At 46.4% G+C, this 20,385-nt stretch overlaps 1 protein-coding gene across 5 annotated transcripts in view; it reads right to left on the minus strand.

Moving 5' to 3' along the window:
• The window catches only part of MYO1E (myosin IE), a 933,795-nt gene that overhangs the window by 93,145 nt on the left and 820,265 nt on the right, over positions 1–20,385 (minus strand). For all 5 annotated transcript variants that reach the window (XM_069624389.1, XM_069624388.1, XM_069624387.1 and 2 more), the window contains 2 exons: positions 16,741–16,910; positions 13,339–13,484 (listed from right to left, as the gene is read on the minus strand). In XM_069624389.1, coding sequence (XP_069480490.1) covers positions 13,339–13,484; positions 16,741–16,910 — 316 coding nt within the window. The remainder of the gene's footprint in view (positions 1–13,338; positions 13,485–16,740; positions 16,911–20,385) is intronic.

A 20,385-nucleotide genomic window follows, 5' to 3' on the forward strand; every position in this document is an offset into this window, starting at 1 on the left:
GACAACGAGCCACCTTTCCAAGGAAAAGAATTGGCAAAATACCTGGAGGACCTTCACAGCCACCATCAGCACATTGCCATGCGGTGGCCCCAAGCAAACGGGGACACCAAGCATTTCATGAGAATAGTCAACAAAGTACTACGAATAGCAAAAGCACAAAGCAATCTGTGGAAATTTGAGCTATATTGCCCCCCAGGGAAATTGAGTGACTATGTATGTTGAAAGTAACAAGGGGTTAAGACATAGCCCCCCGCTATAGTGTAAATAGATGTTTAAGGAAAAAGACAAGGGATGTTATGTTCACGCCATGCCACCGTGCAAGATGGGACCTGGCGAATAAATGGCAGATGCCGCAACTTCCCGAATAGGAAGCTGGCCGTTACGTGCCACTAATATACACGTCTGGCGTGTGTTTCTTGCTGCTCCTGCGCCCCCTCACCCCTTTACAACATGGAGCGCAGCCACCAAAGCACGCAGAGTCAGAGGCCACTCAGGATGAGGCCTCCGATATAACAAGTGGGTTAAGTGTTGATTTTTTTTTCATGTCTCTGGATTTATAAAAAAGAGAATTAAGTAAACGATAAGCAAATGTTAATCAAAGGGTTTCCGGTTTGGTGGGAACACTTGCCCTCCCTATAGAAAACATTCCATGAACTACGTCAAATAAAACGGCAAGTTGCCAGCCCTCTACCCTCTACAGCCCTACTTAAGAAAGAATATAAAGCATCGGAGATAAACATTTCCTATCTGCAAATTAATGTATTCTTTACACATAAATGTAGTCTTTGCTGGAAAAGTTCACCCTCTTGCTCATGTATCTGAGCAACAATTTAGTGCTGTGCTTGAAAACGGCGCACAAGCTGAATGCATTTTAATGCCACAGCCTATCCGGTCACCTTGATCTTCAACTACTAACAGTCAGGAAATGGGTTCACTGTATATTAGTCTTGGGTGTGAGTAAATCGGAGGTCATTGAGAACAAACAACACTGTTAGCATTCAGCTGACACGCAGGAAAAGAGAGAACTGCCAGCACAACTTTGGGGTTTAAAACTAACCTTGCCTGTAACATTTTAAATGGTCACTTTTCTGAACACTCATCATTTGTCCGGCTAAGGACGTGTGTCAGAATTATTTAGGGAAAGGGTGGCCATTGACTTGAAATCGGAATATGGTCTGGATGAAAAAGGCACAGGCGCCAAACATTCTAGACGTATATGAAGAACTGCTCTGTTCTTTAGGCTGTGGATTTCATTTCATCTGCACTTGTGTTAGGCTGTGTGTGTTGCTTGTCGTTATTGGGTGTTCACGTGTCTTATCCGGGATTTGTTTATGGTGAACGGCGGGGCATCCTAGGGGCTGTTATATATTTTACCAATGTGCACCGTTTGCTTTAATTATTTAGAGCTATTTACTTCATAGGAGAAATTGATTTTGTAAGGAAAATGGTAGGATGAAAAAGCAATTTAAAGGCAGCTCATCTTTACAAAATGACAAAGTATGCTCTATATGAAACATTTGAAACAGCTTTGAAATTAAAATTGAGAGCTGTTGTAGTACAGTGAGCCATATAAACTGAAATAATGGTTATTAGTATCATCACCCTAGAACAATATTATTGGCTTACAACAGTTTGGAGACATTTAATAATTTTGTCAGAAACATTTTGGAGGTCAGTACCTTGGGTGGGCTAATTTTGATAACATAATAAATGAATAACCTAAAAAGCACATGGTAAAAGGACCAAACTCTCCTCCAAAAAGTTTGAATATGTGTAGTAAACATTTATTTCAAAATGTGTAAATAATAGAAAATAATGTGATACATATGTTTACTATTGGGCTTTGTATTAGCCAGGGTTTGTATCCCAGGCAAGGAAGTCAAGGTACACGTTTGTCTACTTCCAACACGGCTGGGTTTACATGACTTTGAGAAATACCACATCGCCTAAAGCACGAGACATATGTACAAGTGGCTCACTGATGAAAAGGAGGACCCGTGGGTTTAGGCTGCGACAGCAGATGCTGGCCCACTAACGCTGCATGCCCTGGTGACAACAGTGAACATGTGCAAAAGGAAGTCAAAATGTGTTTCCCAGTGAATGGGAGATTTTACTGCAGCATTGTTAGTTGAAATAGATTTCATCGAGTTTTTTCCAATGTATTTTACTGAAAATATATGTGGGAGTGGGTTTAGGTTAATGATACATGTAGGGGAGATAAAGGGGGAATTGCAGCTCTCCCCCCTATAGTGTTGTCAAAATCCCCCATTCAACAAAAATAATTTCGACAAATCAGATAGAACCAATCTGGGACTTTCTCCTTACATGAATCATAAAGCTTGCACTTCTTTTACTCGTGAGTCACAAATACACCCACAACTGGTGAACCCCAGAGTTGGAATATCGGCAAAATGGCCTTGGCTGACTTCTCACTCGTGTGGAGTGTGGGTCTTCTGCCCTGATGTTCTCCTCCGCTGGCAAGTGAGAGGCTGTCATCCAAATGGCACGTTCCAACACCAGGCCCAAATGTCCATAGTTAGCCGGCAGAGGTTAGTCTTTGCACTGTGTTGTCGGTGTAAATCAGTACCCGTGACCAACCTGCACTGTTAGGAAAGTTTTCATGCCCAGGAAGATGGCCCTACATTCCAGATAATCTCACAGTGGTATAGACCTGCTCCCCAGCTCACAAGTGATTGCCTGTGTGGCTGTTCAGATAGATTTCGGGGGAAGATTCTAGGAGGTCACCCCATTTATGGTAAACAGGGGAGGCACAGAGAGGGTAGACAAAACCCAATCAAGGTAGGCAAACGAGCAGTCAAGGCTTATTCTAAGTAGGGCGGAGGAGGCAGAAGGACGCACCCGAAGAAATAATATCCATATTGTTGGATTGCCAGAAGGAGCTGAGGGACCCAACCCCACGGATTACATTGAATCTATGCTGCTGCAGGAGATAACCGGGGGAGTGTTGTCCCAGGGGTTTGCTGTGGAAAGGGCGCATAGGGCCCTGACGAGGAGACCGCTGCCGGGGAACCCCCCTAGGCCGGTGACCAAGATTCTGAATTACCGGGATAGCGAAAGAATTCTTGAACACTTTCGGAAAGGTGGAACAATACAAAAGGGGTCGGCAAACATAACCGCATACCTGGATTACACCTTGCAGGTGCAGCGCAGACGAATGAACTTTGGGACTGTAAAAAGAAGATTGCGTGAAGCAGGTCACAAGTATATGCTGATCTACCCGGCAAAACTGAAGGTGTTCCATGAGAACAGAACCTTGTTTTTTGAAACCTCGGATGACGCTATGGGGTGTCTGGACATGCAGAGCTGCCCCCAAGAATCAGGTATCCAGACAGGAGAAGGAGTAGATAAATAACAGATGTCTGTGGCACCCAGGGTGTCACAGCCTAAGACAATGGGACTTGAATATAGTATAAGACATAGCCTTTGGGCTGGTGTTTCTAGGGCCATACAAGTATGCATGATCCATTGGCACTGAGAAACCTTGATAATAGCACGGGAGCCTTACAGAGCCTGCCCTCATACCGCCACAATGAGAGATTTAGTTAGGTCACCGGTAGTCCGGTGACACCTTGCTGGGTTCCTGGCCTCAGCATTCCGAGTGTTATATAATAATAAAAATCTTTTTTTAAAAAAAGGCTTATTCTCAGGGAAAGTGCGCGAGAGGTCTAGGGCTATGATGAGTCCACACAGAATAACATCAATAATTCATGTTAGTCAGTAGGTATATAAAAATACAATTAAAAATACAATTATTAGGCCTGTAGTAACACACTAAGCATATCAAAATCACAGTTAAGTAATTCAATCAAAAAACATATATAACAAATATATGCATTCACCCTTAGAAATAGAATAGCATATGAATTATGTAACAGTGTTCAACAGGTGAGTTATCAGATGGAGGAAAAAATTAGAATAGTTAGAAGAAGCACAAACCCAGTTCCCTCTATCTTATGAAATACGGCCCTAAGATGTACAGGCCGTGTGCCCAAAAGTCACAAAGTCCAAACTATGGTTTCTTCAGGGAAGGTATTTTAGAACTGATGCAGTGGGCTGTGGTGGTGATTTGAAACTGTTTTAAAGTAAGGTAAGTATTTACTTCATATCAGGTAAGTGCCCTACTTAATCCTATTCCCAAGGTAAGCCCTAGAAAAGGATCCATGGCCCAGGGTCAATGACCAAAGGCCAGGAAGGAGGGAGTTTAGGGACAAGGGCTCTACACCCAATGTTACCCTATGGGAGACGGGGGACAGAAACAGGTATGTTCACTTAGCCCTCTGACTCAGATTCTTCCAGAACTCACTGGGGACACAATGTTCGGTCCTTGATTCAGGTGAGGGAATCACAGGGGCCATGGATGCAGAGGTCACTTTTTGGGTCGGTAACTTGTGGTTCTCACCAGATGGTTCCAGTCAGATTTATAAAGAAGAACCCCCAGTTGAAGAAAAGATGCAGACTGATGCAAACGTTTCAGTACACCTCGCAGGATTGCAGAGAGATTGTTCCATCAGAGGTCACCCCGGTAAGGCGGTGACAGGCAATCTTCCAGCGGTGAACACATTGCTGAAAATGCGAGGACAGGCGCCCTATGCCATAAGCTGAAGATCTTACAAGTACCAAGGCTCTGCTTGTAACTGCAATCGCTGCAGTGAGGTAGTCCAGCAGAGGGCTGCTCAGTCTACCGGGTGGTCCAGGGATACTTCCGAAGGCTAAGAAGGCATGCATCCTCAAGCAGAGGTCAATACTGGTTGTTCCCACCCCACCCACCCACAAGGGTTGACACACCAACAAGGGTCTTTTGACATTAGGCAGAGGAGCAGGGCTTCACCAGGCCAATCACTGGATTCACCTGTAGGATTCCTCCTTGCGTCGTTAGTGGGCTGCTCTTCTTCGTAGAGGTCTTGGTTCCAGCGATGATGTGTCAAATAGCTTCAGGAGCCCTCCTTTCCTTCAAGATTCGGGCTGGGAGAAAGCCCAAGCCCACCAATTGTAAGAAGTGGCAACATTCAAACAGCCCAGAGTTGTCCAATCCAGGAAAACCACTGGTTATCACATCTGTCCACGAACAGACTTTCGGGCACCAGAGGATGTGGACTGAGACCAGACAGAACCAAGCCCCCCTGGCTGACACACTGTTAAGGTGAGTATCATGAGAGTGTTGCGTACCTGTAGGCTTGGCTGAAGATCTTGACGTGGCAGCCAGACTGACAATTGTTTCCAGACGAGTGTATGACGCGGGGTACCGGCCTCTCTACAACCCAAGATTGGTACTGGGTGGAAGATGGACCGACTCCCAACGTCACAGGACGCGCTCTCCTGATTTGCGTGACGTCAGGACAATGCAAGCACTGGCAGGAGAGGCGGATGTTCTTTAGTCCTTTGTCTGGTGTGTCTGATGTAGCTTGCCAGAGTGTGGTGTCCAGCAAAGCTAGTCTCGGAAACGATGAGCTGATGCAGAGCATGGCCGAAGAACCAGTAATGACCAGGGGTAACAGGCAAGGCGTGACTGAAGCTGTCCCACCACTGTCCACAGGGGTTAGTGGGAATTGCAGGCAAATGGTAGCAGATGCGGTAGGCCAGGTCAGGCAGAGGCAACAACAGGTAGTTCAAAAAAGAGTCCGGGACAGAGCTGGGAAAAGGCACAGGCAGGAGGATGTGGAACTGACTCAGGGAAATGGAACAACCTAAGGATGGGAAAAAGGCACCAGACAGAGAAGGGAACAACTCCAGGGAAGGCAGCCCAGGAGCCAAGACAGAAAACCCCTCAGGCAGGTAGGGCAGGAGAAGCAGGGGGCCCAGGAGACCCACAAGGAAGGGAAGGCTGGGCCAAGGCAGGAACCATCAGGACTAGGGCAGAGATCCAGGAACCAAAAGTGAGGAGCCGAGCGAGCGAGCAACACGATCCGGAGCAAACCGCGTTGAGACACGACTTGCTCGCGATCCCCGCTCCCTTTATGGGGCGCCAGCACCCGAGAGGCTTGAGACGCAAGCCGTCTCGTTGCCGGGCGCTGGCAAACCCAAAACGAGGCTTGGAACGCAAGCCTTAGCAGTTGCGAGGGCCCAATCCACTGCGTATGCACGGAACCGTGACCGCGGTCGCCCGTGCATGCGCAGGGGCACACCAGCACAGCACAGACCACTGACATTCTCCCAGTGGCGGATCCCCAAGCGCGGAGGCGCGGGTAGATCTGCCAAGAGGAAGAAGGGCGACCTGGCGCAGAGAATCCCCGTCTCCAGGTACGTGGCGTGACACTATAACCCCTCCCAGGAAGACCCGGGGCCCCAGGTTTCCAAGGAAACCGACCATAGAATTCACACACAAGGCGGGGTGCGTGCACATGCTGGTGCGGTTCCCAAGTACGATCACAAGTCGGGTACCCCTTCCAGTCCACCAAAAAGTGGAGCACCCCCCTACAAAAGCGGGCATCACAGATCTCCCGAACCTCAAATTCGGGGATGCCCTGCACTAGGACTGAAGCCGGACGAGGACAAGAACGACCATAGGTGTCGTTCACATAGAGCTTCAAAAGGGAGACATGAAAACCGGGTGTACACGCCAAGAATGAGGTAACTGGAGGCGGAAAGCCACTGAGGACAGGCGCTTGGTTATCTTAAATGGACCAAAATACCAGGGAGCCAATTTTACGGGCAAATTGTGAAGTGGCAGATTCTTAGAGGATAACCAAACCCTGTCACCCACCCGAAAATCAGGTTCCACACTCCTCCTCCTGTCAGCCTGTGATTTCATACGATCCTTCGCCTCTATCAGGGTCTTGCGTGCCATATCATGATGTTTCTGAATGGTCTTTATCAGAGTATCAGCGGAAGGAACTGCACTGCACTGGGAGGTACAGGACGGAAAGTGATCAGTTTTGGGTGCTGGCCTGCAGAACAGTAGAACAGACTGAATCCCATAGAGGAATGGACAGCATTGTTGTAGGAAACCTCAGCAAGATCCAGACACGCCTTCCAGTTGGACAGAGTGGCATTGGCAAAACAACAAAGGTACTCTTCCAGAGTCTGATTTGTTCTTTCGGTAAGGCCGTTGGTTTGTGGGTGGTAACCAGAGCTCAATGCCCTGTGGATCCCAAGATGGCCACACACCTTGCTCCAAAAAGAAGAGAGGAACTGAGATCCCCGATCCGAAATGATCTTTTCTGGTAGGCCATGCAACCGATATATTTCATGCAGGCAGGGAGAAGCCATCTGGGCAGCCGTGGTTATCTTGGAGAAAGGAATGAAATGGGCATATTTAGTGAAATAATCCACCACGACCATGATGCAGGTAAATCCATCAGAGGGAGGCAGATCAACAATGAAATCGGTGGCGATAGTGTGCCAAGGATATGGTGCCAGTTCCGTTGGTAAAAGCAATCCCAAAGGCCGTCTCCTGGGAGCCTTGGACTAGTCACAAACGGCACAACTCTCCACGTACCTCTTGATCTCTCCAGCCCAACCAGGCCACCAAAATTGTCGGGATACCAGTTCTTGTGTAGCTCTAATTCCTCGATGACCCCCAATCAGTGAATCATGAAAGCCGTGCAATATGCCGTCACGAATAGGCCCCTTGGGAATGTACAGCCTTTTCTGGAAAAACAAAAGACCATCACGTTCTGACACTGATGTTCGCCAAAGAAGAGCCGTCCGTTCCAGATCTATTTGAGTGGCATTCGAAAGGGACTGTAAATGAGGAGACAGCGTCAACAAGAAATGGTGTGGAGAAATCAATGGCTGATCCAGACTGGGGTTCCCTTCCTCCCTATCCAGGGATCGAGACAAGGCATCTGCCTTCAGGTTAGAAGTACCATGGACGTAACATGAAACACATAGGGGGAGAAAAAGAAGGCCCACCTGGCCTGGCGAGGAGTACGGCATTGTAGGGAACGTAAGTACTGCAGATTACGATGATCAGTACGGACCTCCACAGAAAAGCGACCCCCAAGTAAAAGATTTCTCCACTCTTCAAATGCCATCTTTATGGCCAACAGTTCTTTCATAATCACTGCGTAATTCCTTTCACTGGGGGTCAGTTTGCGTGAGAAGTAGGCCACTGGATGTTCAATGGACATCTCGGGATCACTCTGTAGAAGAACAGCCCCTACAGCAAAATCCGAAGCGTCTGCCTCCACGATGTAGGGTAATTCATATTGAGGGTGACGCAGAACAGGGGCGGTAATGAAAGCCGCCTTCAGGGAGTTGAATGCCTGAGTAGCAAGAGAATCCCATTTGTAAGAAATCTTGCTGCTGGTCAACCTGGTGAGTGGCGCTGAAATTTGAGAAAAGTGCGGGATGAAGCACCTATAAAAATTAGCAAATCCCAAAAAGCGCTGTAAAGCCTTTACGTCATGAGGTTGTTTCCAATCTTGGATAGCCTGAACCTTCTTGGGATCCATTTCTATGCCAGTATGGTTGATCACATATCCCAAGAATTCTATTCTAGGTTGATGAAAAGAACATTTCTCTGCTTTGGCAAACAATTGGTTGAGTGATAAGCGACGAAGAACCTCATGTACATGTCCTACGTGTTCCTCAAATGAACTGGAGAAGACCAAAATGTCGTCCAAATAGATCCAGACCGAAATGCCTATCAGATCGCTGAAGATGTTGTCCATGAATCGCTGGAAAACAGCTGCGGCATTGCACAGACCAAAGGGCATAACCCTCTACTCATAATGCCCAAAGGGAGTCTTAAATGCAGTTTTCCATTCATCCCCGTTCTTAATATGAACCAGATGGTAGGCTCCTCGTAAGTCGAGCTTGGTAAAAATCCGGGCAGTGTGGAGGGTCTCCAGGATACTGCGAATCAACGGTAATGGATATCGGTCTTTTGTGGTTATATCGTTCAATTGCTGATAATTGACACAGGGTCTTAAGGTTCCTTCCTTCTTCTTCACGAAAAACAAAGGGAATCCTGCAGGTGACTTTGAAGGTGCTATGTATCCCTTTCTTAAGCATTCCGACAAATAGTCCTGTAACACTTGTCTCTTGTCCTGGGTTAAGGCATACAGTCTCCCGTGGGGAATCTCAAAGCCTGGCAACAAATCTATGGCACAATCAAAAGAACGATGAGGGGGCAATGGTATATCCCCTGGCTCAGAGAATACATGTTCAAAGTCGGCATACACTTGTGGAACTTGGGAAATGGAACAAAGACTAGACCCTCTGCCAAGGGATTCCAAGGAAGTCGAAGTAACGTGAGTCTGAGTTGGCAGACTGCAATTCTGAGAGCAAAAGGCGGAGGGAAAAGACAGGGTGTGAGCCTCCCAATTGATGACTGGATTGTGATGTTGAAGCCAAGGTAATCCCAAGACCAATTTGTAAGTAGGAGACTTAATCACGCCCAAGGCAATATTCTCCAGGTGTTCAGCAATCCGAAGTGCCATCCCTACAGTATGTAGACGGACAGGTCAGGAAGACAAAGGAGTACCATCAATGACCTCAACCGGTAGGGCTGTGTGTCTGGAAAGGAGCGATATCTTGTTGCTGGTAGCGAATGCTTCATTGATGTAATTACCTGAGGCTCCACTATCCAACAATCAGTACACTTCCAGGGTATTGTCTGGCAATAGTATTTGAATCTCCAGGGTCAGTAAGACGGCTGGTTGCATGGGATGGAGCACGGAACAAGACGTGGAAAGGTCTGAAAAAGGAATGGGACCTGTCGTTGCCCTTCCATTACACAACAGGTCCTCTAGTTTTCTGCCTTCTTCTTCTGTGGGCGTAAAGGACATGTACCCAGGTAATGCCCAGCAGCTCCACAATAGAGACACAGGCGTAACGTTCTTCTTCGTCTCTTTTCTTCCTCCGATAAAGGACCCCTCATGGCCCCTAATTGCATAGGCTCTGTTCCAGACTCCGTGGAAGCAAAAGATCCAGCTGGTACACTGGTCATTCTGGGATTAAACCTCTCAAACTGACGTTTTTCTGCCCTTTGCTCCGCTAGTCTTTGGTCAATCCGGGGCACCTGTTCGATAAGGCGTTGGAGGGTCTCTGGCTCAAAGATATGGAGTAACTCGTCCTTGTACTCCTCTCTCAGACCTCGGCGAGACAGGGTCTTTTACGTGATTTCTGGCCACTGTGAGTCGGTTGCCAGTTGGCGGAAACGACTTATGTATGTTATTATATTGGCGTTTCCTCGTTTCATATCCATCAATTGGTTTTGCGCTGCTGAAGCCAGGTTGGGTGATTGGAAAACCTCCAGGAAAGCATTCTCAAAGGCTACAAAATCATTCAATATAGGACTATTGGTGACCACCAAAGGTGTTGCCCAGACGAGAGCATTCCCAGTTAAATTACCCAGGATGTATCCAATTTTGGCCTTGTCGTTGTTGAAGTGAGTTGCTCTGAAAAGGAAATGGATCCGACAATGGTTACAGAATTCCACCACTCGTCGTGGATCTCCATCAAACTTGATCGGAGGTGTATGCGCCAATGAACCTTCAGCCTGTGAGGCACTCATTGCCCCCTGTGTTACCATTTGGCGTAATGCTTGATTCTCCTGATGTAGTGCAGTCATCTCAGCTCTGAGAGCTTGTAACTCATTCCGCAAATCTTGATTGTCCTCCATCTCCAGATCCAAAGGCAGGCGTCTCAATCTGTTAAGGTGAGTATCACGAGAGTGTTGCGTACCTGTAGGCTTGGCTGAAGGTCTTGACGTGGGAGCCAGACTGAAAATTGTTTCCAGACGAGTGTATGACGCGTGTACCGGCCTCTCTACAACCCAAGATTGGTACTGGGTGGAAGATGGACCGACTCCCAACGTCACGGGACGCTTTCTCCTGATTTGCGTGACGTCAGGACAGTGCAAGCACTGGCAGGAGAGGTGGAGGTTCTTTAGTCCTTTGTCTGATGTGTCCGATGTAGCTTGCCAGAGGGTGGTATCCAGCAAAGCTAGTCTGGGAAGCGATGAGCTGATGCAGAGAATGGCCGAAGAACCAGTACTGACCAGGGGTAACAGGCAAGACGTGACTGAAGCTGTCCCACCACTGTCCCCAGGGGTTAATGGGAATTGCAGGCAAATGGTAGCAGATGCGGTAGGCCAGGTCAGGCAGAGGCAACAACAGGTAGTTCAAAAAAGAGTCTGGGACAGAGCTGGGAAAAGGCACAGGCAGGAGGATGTGGAAATGACTCAGGGAAATGGAACAACCTAAGGACGGGAAAAAGGCACCAGACAGAGAAGGGAACAACTCCAGGGAAGGCAGCCCAGGAGCCAAGACAGAAAACCCCTCAGGTAGGTAGGGCAGGAGAAGCAGGGGGCCCAGGAGACCCACAAGGAAGGGAAGGCTGGGCCAAGGCAGGAACCAACAGGACTAGGGCAGAGATCCAGGAACCAAAACAGGAGCAGACTCGGGAGCCGAGCGAGCGAGCAACACGATCCGGAGCAAACCGCGTTGAGACACGACTTGCTCGCGAATCCCGCTCCCTTTATGGGCCGACAGCACCCGAGAGGCTTGAGACGCAAGCTGTCTCATAGCCGGGCACTGGCGAGCCCAAAATGAGGCTTGGAACGCAAGCTTTAGCAGTTGCGATGGCCCAATCCACTGCGCATGCACGGAACCGTGACCGCGGTCGTCCGTGCATGCACAGGGGCACACCAGCACGGACCCCTGACATTCTCCCGGAAGCGCGGGTAGATCCGCCAAGAGGAAGAGGGGCGACCTGGCGCGGAGAATCCCGGTCTCCAGGTACGTGGCGTGACACACACACACAAAGCCCACTTGCCCACAAAAGCAGAGCTTTCATCAGGAAAGGGGACAGAAGACAGGAAGAAGCCCATAGGACAAGATGGCCAAAGAACAAGAAAATAACTTGTGGCACAGCTATTTTAGAGCGCTAGCCACCTTTAGTAGCCATTCGCGGTAAATGCAAAAGTGCATGGATAAATATCACAAAAACTATTCAAAAAACACACAGCTGCCACCAGCATGTCTTAGGCCCATTGTCAAAGTAACCAAAAAGCTATTAGGTAAAAATCTATAAGGATACAAAGTCTCCCAACTGAACTTCACTGTAAGGTGATGTATGCAATTATAAAAATAGAACAATTCCAAAAGATAGACAAAGGGCCTCATTCTGAGTAGGGAGGCAAAGGGATACCGGGCACCGTTAAGGACATCGGTGCCGGTAATCCCTTTGCGCCCTATTCCGAGGTCCCTTTGCAGATCCCACTATGGGTGCCTGGTAGCGGGAGCCGCAAAGGGACCAGGGAGCAAATAACGGTACCGCAAATTGCGGTACCGTTATTAGCTTCCTCCCCATTCGCATTGAGCCCTATGGGGGCTAAAATGGGAATGGGGATTACCTATTTCAATGGGGACTTACCGGTCCCTTCAGGGTCGGAATGGACTGGTAAGTCCCCATTGAACCAGGTCGGACCCGGACACGGTATGGGAAGTAGTCATGGCGCAAATAGCGCCATGACTACCTCCATACTCAGAATGAGGCCCAAAGTCTCTAATTACTGACAGTCTTAGGGACTAGTCAGTTGCCCCATAAAAATGAGCAAAACCAGAGGCGTAGACAGGGTAGGGCCTGAGGGTCAAGGCCCACTCAATATCGGTAAATGCCCACTCAGCAGAGCTGTGTGGGCATTTACAGATATTTTTGTCAGTGCACTGGGCCCAACTACATTAGCTTCAGGCCTCATTTGCTAGACAATCCTGGCTACGCCTCTGAGAAAAACAGGCAAGGGAAATAAAGGTGGGGTCTGCTGATCTTGCAAAAGGAAAAAGCAGGTGGGACAAGATGTGCCCCCCCCCTGCCCTGGTAACAGGAAAAAGCAGGTGGGACAAGATGTGCCCCCACCCCTGCCCTGGTAACAGGTACATGGAAGCTCTAGGAACTCCCAGCAACACTGCACAGAAAGTGCTGTGCACTGCAATAGGAAAGCTTAGATGCCAGAAAAGTTGGAGGAAAGCTAACTCCATTCAAAAGTACCAAAATAAGGTAGAAAAGGGTTCCCAGGGTCAGCGTAAAAGAATGTGTGAGTGTGGAAAAAGCTTCACATTCACTCAGGAGAATCAGCCCAAAAATCCAATAGTCCTCCAAAAATGCTGGGGGACTGGCCAAGTGGGGAGACTTTCACTCAAAAAGGAGGATCTACCTAACAGATGCGCTATATATAAATGTGTTTTATTGTCACAGCTTACTGATTTGGCCAAACCATTCGAAAATGCACTGCTCCATAACCAATATTGATCAATGAAACAGAAATGGATCTACATTTTTACAAAAAAAAGAAATTTTCAGCTGTAATGCTAGAATACCACTTGCCATTTTGAAGCGATACCTTCCATGTGACAATACTGACAGCCTCACCTCACAGACACAGCGAGGAGCCTCTCTACTTCTATCCTCCGCTTCAGCACCTCCTTCACCAGCCCCTTCTCTGGCCCCTGCTTCACCTTTTCTCGGCCAATCAGGTACACCGTTTTCGGGGTGAGGACAAGGTCACGCTTTACACCCTACATTTTGGAAAAGCATACAAATATCAAGCGCTGCTACAAAAGACGTATTTTACTGAGTATGAAGCATGCATATAAGTGTACCGCTGAATATTCAGATTACGCAAAGGACATACTTAAAATACATACAATAGAAGACATATAACTACTACTCATTTATAAGAATACCATGCACTAGTGAATGTCTAAACTACAGGATGCATATATAACAACTTCCTTATACTACATGTCTATATAGTACTACAGAATGAAAATTCTATATAAAAGATGGTTTCAGAATGTAGATACCTATAGAATATATGTACCATGGAAGGCACCTGACTACAGAATGCATGTACTAGAGAATGTAGGAACTGCCGAACGGTAGTAACTAAAGGTTGCATTTACTAGTAGAAAATAGATGTGCTAGCCAATGTTTAAGAATAGTCGAGTTTGTACTCGAAAATCAACCAACTGAACAATGTGATGAGAATATAGGTACTATAGAATGAATACTCTGCAAAATATATTACAAAATGTATGAAATTACAAAATCCATGTACTACAAAATGTGTATATTAGCATAGAAGAGATTAAACATGGAGCATAATGTATTTAACTTTAGAATAGTTGTTCTCTGTAATGTATGTAACTTCAGAATATATTTACTGCACCTTAAACACACGCGCACACACACACTCTGTGCATTAAAGAATGTATACATAAAGGAAGACATGTATTCTTTGTGATGATTCACAGGCTCTCGTCACTTCTCCCCAGAGGGGAGCCCATCCTTGTCAGGCTAGGGAGGTGAGCCCGCTATGCAACATTCCCTCTAGGGGTATAGGAAAGCAGGACCTCACAGGGAGAGACTCCCCCTCTTGGGGACAAGGTCTCCTGTTCTGTCCAGGAACTCCCTAGACCCCCTTATGAGGAGTTGACAAGAACATCTAAAGACCCCTTAAGTTATTCCCAACCAGTCTCTATCTGCAATACCTCAAAAAATCCATTTCTTCAGGTCAAATATACTGGGAATAATAATAATGAAATAACCATGCAGAGTACGCTGTGGTTGGTTGCTAACTCAACTGGGATGAAGAAGACAGATCAAGGAGCCATGAGTCCTCAAGTAAAAGAAATAAAGGACTGTCTGTCAACGCTGGCGAGGACCCAGGGTGGTCTAATAAACACAGAAGTACCAACGAAGAGCGTCACTGGAGCCCATAAGTTTGAACCAAGGCCGTGGAAGAAGCTAGGAGATGCTGACATCCCGAGCGGAGAGGATTAAAAAGATACGTCTTGATCACTTTTTTTTAGCAAATCAAGCAAGGAATGGCCCATAGTGTAAGTGAACGCTCACTCGATGTACAAGGGGCCCAGGTGACAGACCCGATTCCTCCACATTTGTGAAGCTTCCAGCCCCTGTCCATCTCGATGCGGGCCAGGTCAATAGGAGAAACATGTATCTCATCCTGTATTCCTTTAAAGAAAGCATACATCAGCTGGGCTGACCCATAGCAACTTTGCCAGGAAAGGATGGAGGGGTCCCCACTAACATAAAATTGGTTCTGTTCTTGGATAAACACCTAATAAGGTAGATCCAAGAGGTGCAAGAAGAGTAAGAAAATGCTTCGCCAAGGACTACAGCTTGTTGACATCTTCAATAGTCTGATCTGCCATCTTTGCATATGGTACTGGGAAAAATACAACATGGCCCTATCGGAAAATAAATAGCACTCTAAGCTAGCAGGCTGGGCACTCCGGTAGCTATAGGGAAATTAACTAGGATATGCTACCCAACGCAGCTCTTGGGAGAAACAGCCTTAGAGTCAAGCCGACAGTCATGGGTGTACATATATACATATATACAAATGTGTCGAATTGTGGGAAGAGGTTATGTCTCTGTTGAAATGAAATGGGAAACCGAATTAAGGTATACATATATACAAATGTGTCGAATTGTGGGAAGAGGTTATGTCTCTGTTGAAATGAAATGGGAAACCGAATTAAGCTGCAATTGCAGGGAAAGAACGGGACTTCATTTGGGGGTAATGCCAGAAATTATTCAAGAAACCCCAAAATCAGACATATGCAGCAGAACACTATCTTTATTGTGTACTGGGCCCCTGAAAAGATATAAAAGATTGGAATACAGTACTCTAGTGAATGTTGCAACTGTACAAAAACTCATGCAAACTTGTTACACTTGTGGGGTTATGGAAAGGGGACAGGGTTTTGGAGGGAGTTGTCCACAAGAATAGGCCTGACTCTGGGCGCTGACCTTTCGATCAGCGCCAGGTTGGCTACACTTGGATCGACACTCCTCTTCGATAACTTGGGTCATGAACCACTAAGGTGGATGTTAAGAGCAGTAACACACTTTAGATGTGAGAAATATGTCACTGGAAAGAGTGGTTATGACCCAGTGTAGAGATATGCCTGTCTGGTTTCCCGAGGCATGTGACCCTTGAATGAAGGGGAGCGTTTAGTGAAGGATATCTTTAAAAAATATAATGGCATTTGGCCCAACATTTTAGAGATGTCCTGGCAGACACACCCTGGACTGCTGCTTTTTGTGGGTGTGGGTGTTGCCCTCCCCTTTTAATCACCCCCCACTCTTGTTCCGCTTTTGTGCGGTTCCATACCTCGTCCCTACCTTTGCCTACTATGCCCTTGGGATGGATTGAGTGCAGTGTTTTATGTTGCCTTCTCCACCCAGTCTTAAATATTCTGCCGCTTTTTGTAACCAGTGTAATTTCTTATGCTCCGTTTTGTCATATTAGAGCTCGCATATCCTGGATATTGCCATATTTCCCTAATGTATACATTTCTCAGGAACATTCACGTAACCTGCTACGTATGTAGTTAGCTATAGCAAAGGTAGTATAAGGTTTCTAAAAAATAAAGACAAAAAGTCTCAACCATGCTATTAATTTTCATGCCTTTTTCTATCAGCGGTGTTGGTGGGCGCACATGGGCATGTGCGTTCAGGTTGGCGGTGGTAGAACACTATGCGCCCCCCAGCGATTTCTAGGCAAAAAACAAATGATTGGGGATGGAATCTTGAGGTTACACTGATAGAGTGCTTAACAGATTGAACCACCTATGTGGACATCAATAAACCAATCTGGAAAATTGCCTCTACAAAGGCACAAAGATGCAGAAGAAAAGTGAGAGCTGGAATCAGGACAAATGTTGGCATTTGGCTTTAGCAACACACTTCTCTTTCATACATTGGCAATAAGAGAGCTACTGTCATCTGATTTATAGAACACACCTTAAATCTCCTGTCATATTTTGTGACCGTGTCTGCAAAATCGATCTTCTCTCGTTTCCCCACGAACTGGCGCAGCTCTGGGTGCTCCTCCATTCCAATGTAATCTCCAATGAAATTCCTGTTGAGACTGTTTCGCCGCCTCTCTTTCTTGTTTAGCAACAGATCGGAAGCTAAAAAGCAAAGTCTGTTAGTATGGATGCCACTGCCTCGGTTTCAGAATAACAAGGCAAGAGTACATGTGTAAATATAAGTATTCCCCTCAACATAAAACATGAGTTCATTTTAATGGATAATCTCTGAAGCCATTTTGGTCCTGGAAATATCTGATGTTGCAAACGTGAGGATAACCTTTATTGGAATGGGGAAGGTAATATCACATCATATCAGATGTAGAGGTTTTATTTTGTGGCACAATGTGAGATTCTATTAACATGCGGTTTGATGGTTTTAGACCGAATACAGCTGATGCGATGTGAAGGTATTATCATGACATGACATCAACATCATTTGTCATAATAACAAACATGTTTCTATGCTGGGTTTTATTTGAAAGAAAGATTAGCACATGATTTTATTTTTAGAAAGGTGCACTGATGAGGACACTGTAAAAACAAACCATGAGTTGCGTAGAGTAGAGGAGTTCCCTAAAAAATAAATATACAATTGATGCAGACTAGTGTCCACATCTAGAGTTCCATCTTGCATTGAGCATGTTAGCATGCTTACAGATAACTTGTATTAAAACCTTCATCTTCCTGAAGAAAACACCTATCGTGAGGGACAATAAGAACTTAGAAAGGCTAAACCTCAAGCTTATCTTAACTCATGGTTCACACCACAGTTAAGATTGCTCCGCAAAACCAAACGCTGTGCCGAAAATCGATGGAAAAGCCACCCCTCAGACGAGCATAAAGACAGTTTCCTTCTAGCCTCACTCTCCTACAAAGATGCCATCAACACGGCTAAATAAGAATGCTTCAACAACCGCATTATTCAAGCCGATTCGAACACCAAGGAACTCTTTAAAATCCTTAGAGAGCTTGAAACTCCAGTCGCCCCCCCTGTCACATGCGTGAAAGATAGTAAATGGTGTGCCAACATCCAAGCAGCCTTACTAAATAAAATCTCCACACTACAAGACAAAATCAAAGATAAACAGGACAGCCTGAAGCGCGACAACCACGTTCATTCCCTCACTAAGGCCCCCTTGCCAGACTCTACCAATATCACACCATTCGCATTCTCTCCACTCACTGTGGCAGAGGTAGAAAATATAATTCTTAGAATTAAGCCAACTAACTGCCAAGGTGACCCATGCCCAGCTCCTACTATCAAGGACTCAGCGCATGAGTTGGCCCCATTCATCACGGCCTTCATCAACTCCTCCTTTCAAACAGGTATTGTCCCGGACAATCTGAAGGACGCTTGGGTTATCCCACTGCTTAAAAAACCTTCCCTAGACCCTAACATTCCCACTAACTTCCGACCGATCACCACTGTACCATTTCTGCTCAAGATCCTAGACCGTGCCGCATACTTTCAGATCCAGAATTACTTGGAAACTAATAACCTGCTAGGTCTACGACAATCTGGTTTCCGCCCCAGACACGGGACAGAGACTGCATTATTAGACCTTAAAACTCAAATCGAGGTTCTAAAGGATCAAGGCAAACTAGCATTGCTACTACTTCTCGACCTTTCAGCCGCATTCGATCTGGTCAACCATCAGATCCTGTGCGAGCACCTCCATTCAGCTGCCAACTTCTCTTCCTCAGCTGCGGCTTGGATCAAATCTTTCCTGAGCAACAGATCCATGAGAGTCTTTGCCCCATCCGCAGCCGCGGACCCCTCCCCGATTCACTGCGGCGTTCCTCAGGGATCTTGTGTGTCACCTACACTTTATAACATTTTCACGAAACCACTCTTTGATGTGCTTGACTATCTGGGTGTCTCCTATACCAACTATGCGGACGACACCCAGATACTCATCCCCATCACTGGTGATTATCTAGGTGACACCAAGGCCCTCAACGACGTCTACTTGGTCATCCAAGCCTGGATGGCCCAACATCAGTTGTGCTTGAATGATGACAAGACGGAGCTCCTGATCTAGGGCACTGCGCAACGCCTGAGCAGACTAGAGCCGTCCTATCAGTCATTCAACATAGATGGTAATATCATTCGTGTCTCAAAAGATACCAAAACGCTAGGCTTCTACCTTGATGCCACACTCTCATTAACCCGACAAACTAATGCTGTCAGATCTGCGTCTGCATACACATGCAAACTTATCGCAGCTTGCAGACCATTCCTCACTTCGTCTAACAGCGTCACGCTAGCGAGAACCCTCATTATGGCTAAAATTGATTATTGCAGTGCTCTTTATCTTGGCACCAGCCAAGAGAACCTGAACAGACTTCAAACGACACAAAACAACGCCATCCGTGCTGCTTTAAACATTCCCCGACACCACCACATCACAGAAACCAGAAGTAAGTTAAATTGGCTACCTGTCAAACAGAGAATCTCACTCAAAACACTCGCCCTCACGCACAAATGCCTAGCCAACAAAGCCCCGATCTACCTTGGTAGTCGACTATCGCGCCACTCTACCTCACGACCTCTAAGAACAGCCCAATCCCACTGTCTAGCGATCCCCAGATTTAAATTGCAAAAAGCAGGGGGCTCAAGCTTCCCCGTCTTAGCCTCCAAGTTATGGAACTCCCTCCCTGTTTCAATTAGAGCGGAAGACTCTTTCAATACCTTCAAAACCAATACTAGATCTTGGCTTTTCAACCAGCTTTAAGGCCGGCTTCGCGCCTCTCCCCGACCTACCCTGACTTGCCGACCGCTACTTTCACCTATCAGCACTGAAACCACTGTACATATGTATATAATATCCTCTTGCAAATGTATATATTGATTCTTTATTAGACCTGCATATCGGAACCCATGTGTAATGATTCTCTGTTACACCTGCATATCTGTAACCTTGTACAAATTGCGCCCTGATGCCTCCGGGCCTGTTGGTTTGCGCGTTATAAATAAATAAAATACAAATACAAATACAAACATAGTCTTCCTCAACCGCCAACATCAAACCCTGCCGCAAACCTCTTTCTGATCCTTACAAACTCCAGAGTGGTCGGAATACCCTTGTTTCTTGATGAAGAATAATGCATTTGCTTTCGCAGATAGTAAAATATCCTTCATTGAAAAGACTAGTCTTTCTTCACCCAAGAAACATCCCTTTCAAAGACAAATGGGTATATAAGTAAATATGTAGCAGTGCTGGTCCAGGATCAGGGAACACGTGTGTCAAGTACAGGGAGTGCCAGATCATCTCAACAACAAGCAAAGCTTCCCACGCCTGCACCAGTCGAAGGGTGGCACCAAAGTGCCAATTCCTATGCTACTATAATTGAACACATCCAGAAGGCCCTGCTATTATGCATCATTTCCAGGACCCATCGCAAGTAACCCAATGGTCTATATTTTCAGTATCTTCTTGGTTTTGACCTAGCATTGAAAAAAGAATTCAATAAACTATGTTGAGTGATCTGGAAATTATTCAATGAATTCTCCTATAGCGCTGGCGTCATTTCATCAAATTCATAGGTTTAGTGGAGGTGACATCATGTTTGA

Source organism: Ambystoma mexicanum, chromosome 11 (assembly GCF_040938575.1).
Source record: "Ambystoma mexicanum isolate Mex_15411 chromosome 11, UKY_AmexF1_1, whole genome shotgun sequence".
Taxonomy (NCBI): Eukaryota; Metazoa; Chordata; class Amphibia; order Caudata; family Ambystomatidae; genus Ambystoma; species Ambystoma mexicanum.